The following is an 8,559-nucleotide window of genomic DNA, read 5'->3' as shown; positions in this document are numbered from 1 at the left end:
GTCCAGACGCCAATGCCAAGTGATATACTTAAATCAGCAAATGCCGAAGTCGTTTGCAAGAATTGCCACATCGAAGGCCTGAAGGCTGAAATGCACGTGGCAGTTCTTGCAAACGCTGATTCAGTAAACTAACAAATTAGGCCCGAGGTATTTCGACAATCTAATCACAGGTCACGCGTTAATCAATACTTCGTCGTTCCAATGATGTACAAAGATCATTTTGAATAAAGTTTGTTGTCATAGACGTGGTATCTGTGACCAAGGAATCCGCAAATTAACACCAATTCAATGACGGCGCTCAAGAAAGAAGAAGTTCAAGAAATCGCATTAGCTGACTACGAGAAACGTACAACCCCTGATACTTGTCTGGTATAGTTAGAATATATATATTTGCAAAATCAAAAGTTTACCCAAACCCTTTCACAGCGAAATTCAGAACGCACATGTATATCACCAGCCAAGTGCCAAGACCTTACAACCCATGACACATGCTAGCCCACGAATGCTTCTATTCAATATTCAATCTGAAGTATATCTGAGTATAAGTTACGGGACGGCCATATATGATGTCAACTGACACGCCCCGTTTTGTAACACAAGTGGTTGCATTGCTTCCTGTCAGCACACCTTCGAGGTTCATGCTGTTACCATGGAGATAAATGAGACGAATCAATATAACGGTAATAGGATTTCGCGGTGTATCAAATTATAAAGCCATAAAATGATATGTTTCATAGATATTTAGAGGACGATTCGAGTATTTATTGACCGACTGTCCGTGAACGAGGCTACAGATAGTATGACGTACTCCGTCAAAAAAACAAACAAAAAAACACGTGATGTTGAAGTCTGCTTGTCGTCTATTCAATATTTGCATGTACAGTTTGTTTTATTGCAAATGAATATTTGAGCGATTGTACTGATTTATTTTAATAGCAAGATATTGGAGATTCAGAAACAATGATTCGCAGGTACGAGTACCAATAATATTTATGAATTGGATACGACGCAGGAGTGCCCGAGCTTGTACTCACAAATCACGTAAGATAAGACCTTCAATTGGTCCACTACTTGTATTTAGCTTGGCGTGTGATATGCGATAGTAATTATTTTATTATCCGAATTACCATGTCACGGTATAGCGTTGAAGTATGTCAAGTACAAACATACGCAAATGTATTTATTTATTTACACCAGAAAAAGAAAATATACATAACACAATTAATTTTTCCTTTTTACCACTGCAAAGGATTCTGGTGTGGGTCATGGAAATAGCTCATTTGAGCTAGTCGAGTCCTAGACCCGGAATAAGAAATAATATTGTACTGACGTGCGGATTATCATAAATGTATCATATACATATATTTTTTATCGTGATATGGTACAAAATTATAGTTCAATTACTAAATATCAAAATTATTATATATGCCTCTAGATGGGATAGAACTGAACATGCTTGTTTATAAGTTTTAAACATGTACAATTACAACTGTCGAAGTTTAAAAAAAAGTTTTTCCCAGTTTCCTGTTTAATATATCAACCATAATAAATCACCAAGAACATGGAAACCGTCGTATTTCTTGAATGATCGAGACATATACAAATTATCCCGATAGAGGGCGCATTATTTATTCCTCAGCTCCTGAGAGCGAGGTTATTTGTAGATATGCTGGCGATCGCCTCTGTGTTTCCGGAAGTACTATGGGGGATTGCATGATGGGAGTGGAAAGTCTTTTGATCAGTAAAATATTTTTAGAAAAGTGAAAACTAAAGTGACTGTGAAATAAAGGTGGGTTTTAAATATTAAATATCATGACATCATGATTTGGATGTAATAATGAAAGGAAATTGAACTGGTATGAAAGGGTAGTACATGTAGCCGGAACGCAAGGTCAGAATCCGGGGTCAAAACACGTCAAAATATTATCATTGTACAATGATAGAGTATTCCAAAAGTTGCTAGTGTCTTTACAATTTCATCCAGTTTGCAGTCAAAAAGAGCGTGCATTTCATCACCAACAGACTGATCAGAACACAGTGTGCAAAATCTTTGCTCTGAGAGTATTTTTTGATATCTTAATTTTTCAATTTGTAATATATATATTTAGTTTATATACTGATCGCGTCAATCATAAATTGTCTTATGTTGTTTACGTCATTTGTTATTGTTCTGAGTAATCAGATGAGTAATATAAGATGGGAGCGTGTAAAGAGAGCGTGTACATTATTTTCTGAAATGAACATATAACCGATAATAAAAAAACAAGCGCTACTTAGCGCGTGACTCTGATTTCTCAGCTCCTGAGAGCGAGGTTATTTGTAGATATGTTGGGAGATTGCATGATGGGAGTGAAAAGTATTTTGATCATTAAATTAATTTTAGAAAAGTGAAAACTAAAGCGACTGTGAAATAAAGGTTGGTTTTAAATATTAAATATCATGACATTTGAATGTAATAATGAAAGGAAATTGAACTGGTATGAAAGGGCAGTACATGTAGCCGGAACGCAAGGTCAGAATCCGGGGTCAAAATACGTCACAATACATCCATCAAGGCGGTTGCAAAGTGTCAACAACTATGGATGAGGTAAAAGACTTCGTTTGCAGTTTGCGTGAATGGTCGGGGAGAAAAATTCATGCAAATTCTGTGCTTCAGTAACAGTATTTGCTTCTTCTTTTTTTTGTGCAATGGAAATTAATACAAGAAATGCTGCCAATAAACATGTCCTTCTAGTGCACAAAACAACCCTGGGACGTTTATCTTGAGAAATTGGGAAGACAATCCCCTGGAACAGTCGTTGTGAAACAATAGACATGCTTCGCCAACTGCTGCTTTATGGAAGAGCAAAGTTCAATGTCATTGGCACAGTAATGACGTTTTAGAGGGATGACTCGCTAGAGAGTATTCGCCGTGACTCCAGACTTCTCATTTGGGTTCTGTCACCAAACTGTACGTTTTGACGACTCGTATGCACTTCTGGGACTTGTAATAATTTTCTGGAAACTGCATAGCAAATCACATATTTTCCTTATTAATTGTTCATAGTTTTTATTTTCAGTTTTATTGTTCATAATTATTTACAGTAATAACATATTTTTCCGATTGTGTGCATGACAGCTTTGCCCACACACAATAAGACAGGATGATATGTACGGATATGTGTGAGTATGTTTCATGGATTAATAGGTCACTCCTTTGCTTCAATTCTAACTACATCTCTGGAAATATCACTTGCTGTTTATCATCCATATTTTGATATCTCACAATGTGGCGATTGCGTATCTGGAAATTCTAACTACTATTTCGCAGAATTTGACCAGCCTTGCTTTTACCAGTCATTTAAGTCAACTCCCATATTTTCCTTCACAGAGAAGATTAATGCAGATATATTGTAAATTACACAGAGGTAACATTACAATATATTCCCTTCACATTCCACTGTATTACATAACCATCTTTGAGCTGAGGCAGTTATGGTTCTACAACCATCACCAGTTCTCTTGTTACTATTTGTATTTACCCCTCTGTCATTCTGTCAACTATAACTTTAAGTTATTAGGGAGCATACCATTCGGGGATATTAATAAGTTGGAAATAGGTTAGGAAAGATAGGAAATAATTCGATATACAACACGAATTAAACAGAAATGAATTGTTTGTGAGTTTTCTCGAATTTGCTGAGACTGTATTCCATACGATAACGAGCAGCCGTGACTTGCGTAATGACACCATGAACGTGTTATGATGATACATTCACTATCATCCGTGAGTCGTGTTTCATATTTAAAGTTAGTAAAAAAGTCAACTTCATTGAAATTATGAAGCATTTTAGATGTGGTCACCACATGTGATAAGAGAATGAGTCATTCTTGAAGATAGATATAATACCGAGCCATGCCACAATGATTGTATGAATGACCTTTGAACTGATGTACTGTTTGAGTTTGTTAACTTGTTGACTGTACGTAGAAGCTTAGTCTGAGACTGCCTGCCGAAATCAACACAATGAGTGGACGGGTTGGTGATCTGTCTCCAAAGCAGGAGGAAAAGTTGGCTGAGGTAATCACTCGCGTGTTTTCAAATGTGCAGCGACGTCATTGCACATGTCACGTGTAGATGTCACTTATAAAAACGGTGACGTACTTGCGTGCATGTAAAGATTTTGATACTTATTCGATTAAGTGCCGCTATGACATTTGACTATATATTGTTTAATGGAACTTGGTCTTCTAGTTTATTTATAATAGTTCAGAAGTTCTATTGAACCTTTATTCAGCGCGACAATAATGATCGACCATGCTGTACTATGCACCCATGCCATGGCAAAGGTTTCGTGTCGTGAGATAAGGCTATGTAAACGCCAGGGATTTACATTCGGGTCACTATAAACTATACAGTATGAACGTCAGCACTTTTCTGTTTGGTTTGATGACGTAGTTGACGCATGGCACAGATAAATTCACGTGTCAGCGACTGTTGAAAAAAATCACCAAGAGAAGCGAGAATAGCATTTGAAAAAACTACGTACATAAAATATGATGATCAATATTTCGAACACAACACTCGAAATAAGCACTGCATTCAGCTAAAATGTAAATATAATATTATAAAAGCCGACATTAGCTGAATGAATATTTAAATTATATTACATTTTGGTCCACATATATATTGGTTGTGTCTTCTGATGTACTACAAAGTAAGCTTGAATCAGAATAGGTGTAAGGCACTACGCTCAAACGAATATGTATGAGTTTCGTTATTAACAAGTACATTTCATTGTATTTTTCATTGACATGATGTCAGTTTAAAGAAAAGCTGGTGGACATTTTAATCAAGCCTGAACACGATGACTACTATTGCCTGAAATGGTTAAGAGGTATATTTCTATTTAAATCTGTATTCACTTCATATACCGGCGCAACTGCGCGTATGTTGGCGCACACAGTAATGTAAAATTGGAATATTTATTGCAATAAGTAACAATGTGATATGTTATGTAATACATTATGTAACGTATTACAGTAAATAAATAGTACAATTAAGAACAACCCTAGTAAACTGAAAGTAATATTGCAGTGTAATGCATGTAGTAATATGTAAGTAAGCGACGCATACAATAATTAATGCTTTATTACATGTAGTAACACATATTAAGTAATACTACACGGAGTAATACATGTAACCTGTAATGCAACAGTAGTAATGCGTGTAGTAATATAACAGCAACATATCAAATCAGTAATATACACTCAGTACATATTACAAGTGATAATTAACGTACATAGAAATATTAAAAAGATAAATAAATATGTAATGAATTGACATGGAAATATAACGTATATTCTTGTCTTAATAGCAAGGGGTTTTGATGTGGCGAAAGCAGAGACAATGATAAGAAAGGTGAGCGTATTGAAATTGTTGTGTTGGCTGCCTTTCCTTAGCGAAACGTGTGTTTCAAGCAAAGCTGTCTGACAACAGCTCGAAATTGAATGATTGATTGATTGATTTAATAAAGAATTGATTGGTCGATTGCAGCACATGGAAACAAGGAAGAAGATGGGATTGGACACAATAATCACTGATTACAAAGCACCAGAGGTATTATTGAATTCTTTTTCAGCACATCCCAAATGTCATGGCAACAAAGAAGCTAAACGTTTAGAAACATATCAGAATGAACATGATAGATGTTAGATGCGGCGTTGTATAACAGTGCTTGATTTGGGTTAGCGGTAATCCTAGTCCGGTTTCGTTACGTGAATGCGTTCGAGCATTGATAGGTAATGGACACTTTATTGATATTAACAATCTGTGGATCAGGATATATTGAACATAAAATGCAAATGTACGAAAAGGTAAAAACTAAATCGTTTAATGAACTTTCACTAAGTTTTATATTAATTGAATGTGGTAATTTATCTGATAGGTAATGGAGAAATGCTTTCAAGGTGGCTTTGTGGGGGAGGATAAAGACGGTAATCCTGTCTGGATTGATCCCATAGGGAATACCGATCCTAAAGGTAATGTATCCGTCCTATTCATGATGTCATACCTATCAGCACTATCAGGTGTAACCACGCGTGCTTGCCGTAAACTAGACGAATGCGCTCATATCTGAATCTTATTGGCTATCATTTATTTTAATCAGGGTTCCTGAGGTCTATTCGAACCTCTGACATCACGCTTTCCAGATTGCAGTTCACAGAACGGACACTCACAGAGATATTTCCAGCCATGAGCAAAAAAGTGAGTTTAAAATATTGATGTATTTTGTCGGTAGTACATTTTTCCATACATATCCTTATAACATCACCATGTAGAAAATCCATAAAAACGCACAGAATTTAAAATTATGCGTTGGTTTAGAGTGTTCAAAAAAGTATTGTAAGATCGACGAGTTTTACCTGAGAGTATGCTGTGTAAACTATGCATGTATTGCTTGTATTTTAGCACGGAAAACGAATCGATGAATTGACATATGTCATGGACCTGGAAGGGCTAGGGACAAGACATCTATGGAAACCTGCTGTAGACTATGTTAATAAGGTTGTACATATGCATATCAAGTTCGATGTCTGCTTCACCCATTTTAACATAGAACACATAAATATATATAATCGTTTTGGTTATCTCCTTCGTTAGTTTGGAACCATCATTCAAGCCAACTATCCAGAGTGTCTGAAAGCTCTATATATTGTAAGGGCGCCGAAGATTTTCCCACTTGTCTATGCACTGATCAAACCGTTTATCGACGAAAACGTTCGTAAGAAGATACACGTGTTGGATGGTCAGTTAATTGTATTATGTCCGAAGAACCTAGGTCAACAAACATTATATATTTTAATTGTATAGATAACACCAATACATCATATATGTTGTAACTTTTGTTTTAATACTTCTATATTTTTTTTTCAGATAATTTCCAGTCAACATTGTTAAAGTACATACCGGCCGAGAGTCTTCCTGTTCATTGGGGAGGCACTATGACTGACCCGGAGACTGGTGATCCCAAGTGTGCTAGTATAGTAAGTATATGATCATGAATGTGTTCGGAATATAGATAAATATATAATATTGGTATGTAACGCATTACACAGTAGTTGATATTCCTTGCTTGCAGATAAATCCTGGTGGCAAGGTTCCCGAGAAATATTATATGCTGGAAGTCGAAATGCCTTACGAAAAGTACTTGAAAGTGGAACTTGTCAAAAAGAAGTTCGATTTGACATTTGAAGTGACAAAGCTAGGCAGCGTAATCCGGTGAAAATCAAATGTTCAAATATATTAGTATAAAACATATGAGAAAAACTATAATGTATAGATACAGATTATATACCATGCCCAGCTATATATAGTCTACAAGACGGATTTTACCCAATGACGCCAATAAATCAAGTCGTTTTCCTCTATATGGCGACATAATGATGTCTCCTACAACCTCTGAAAAGGCTTTTCCGTTGTAGAACGCAACTGAGTATTCATTCGATGGTTTAATTTTAATACTGTTTTTGCAGTATGTATTTTAGAGTACTGTATTAAAACATATATGTTTTCGTCTATATTGTATTTTTGAATATTATAATATAATTGTAATATAATCTTATCACGCAGGTATGTATTCAAAACCGATGAAGGGGACATAGGACTAGCTGTATTTCTACAAACGGGCTCAAAGGAGTTGAAACCATTCCAACCCCTCGAGAAATATAATAGTCACCTCGTGTACGAGGATGGGAGCATAGACTGCCAAGAAATCGGAACATGTAAGTTGTTTTTATGATTACGTAATGTCGTGTGATATACATGAAAGACGGGTGTGCCAATGTCTTCTGATCACAAAGTGTCTCCCATATAATCGATTTCATTACGAACAAACGCTAATCCTTTTGATTTCGATTTCAGACATCTTAAGGTTCGATAACTCACATTCATGGACCAAGAATAAAACTCTACATTACTTTGCTGAGGTCGTCGAGCCGGATGAATTGATTGAAGAGATGAACACTGATTTGTAACACTTGTACACCTTGGATCCCATTTCTGATTATTCAGATAACTCGAATTTTTAAATGAACTTTCTATGGTACACTTTAAACATAGTGTCAGTGTCAGTGTTCAGTGCAATATGTGAATGAACAAACTATAAACGCAGAACTGTTCACTTGTAAACTCGTGTATATTATGATTTATTAATATTGAGCTTTGCGTTGAATAATCACATCACTTGACATGTATATTAGTAGTCATTCATATGACTACTATATTTCGAATGTATCGTTACTGTCATAAGAACTGTGTCTGCAACGAAGACGATGCATATCATTGTAGAAAGGAAATATACAAATCAATAATGACCTCACGTACACATACAAATCAAGATAAAATAAAGACATATAGACTTTAGCTATGCTTGAAGTGATTTCAGTTGATTCTAATATTCTGCACCACATAGTCTCAATCAAGTGGTTTGTGTTTGAAATATGATGTATACACAAGACAAGCGACATTTCAGTTATCTGAAATCACGTAAAACACATCTTTGAATGTGGTAAGTAGTT

General features: G+C 35.7%; 1 protein-coding gene across 1 annotated transcript; it reads left to right on the top strand.

Annotated features, from left to right (window-relative positions):
* The first annotated feature begins 3,947 nt into the window (after positions 1 to 3,947).
* On the top strand, positions 3,948 to 8,016 carry LOC100371598 (SEC14-like protein 2). Its single transcript, XM_078007466.1, has 10 exons — positions 3,948 to 4,060; positions 4,805 to 4,877; positions 5,358 to 5,401; positions 5,537 to 5,599; positions 6,452 to 6,547; positions 6,644 to 6,788; positions 6,917 to 7,026; positions 7,122 to 7,261; positions 7,613 to 7,764; positions 7,904 to 8,016. Exons 1-10 carry the CDS (start codon positions 4,007 to 4,009, stop codon positions 8,014 to 8,016), a joined length of 990 nt encoding a protein of 329 aa, XP_077863592.1. The 5' UTR covers positions 3,948 to 4,006.
* Positions 8,017 to 8,559: the final 543 nt, after the last annotated feature.

This window comes from Saccoglossus kowalevskii, chromosome 16 (assembly GCF_978046115.1).
Source record: "Saccoglossus kowalevskii chromosome 16, keSacKowa6.1, whole genome shotgun sequence".
Taxonomy (NCBI): domain Eukaryota; kingdom Metazoa; phylum Hemichordata; class Enteropneusta; family Harrimaniidae; genus Saccoglossus; species Saccoglossus kowalevskii.
This window is presented reverse-complemented; position numbering and strand designations above follow the sequence as displayed.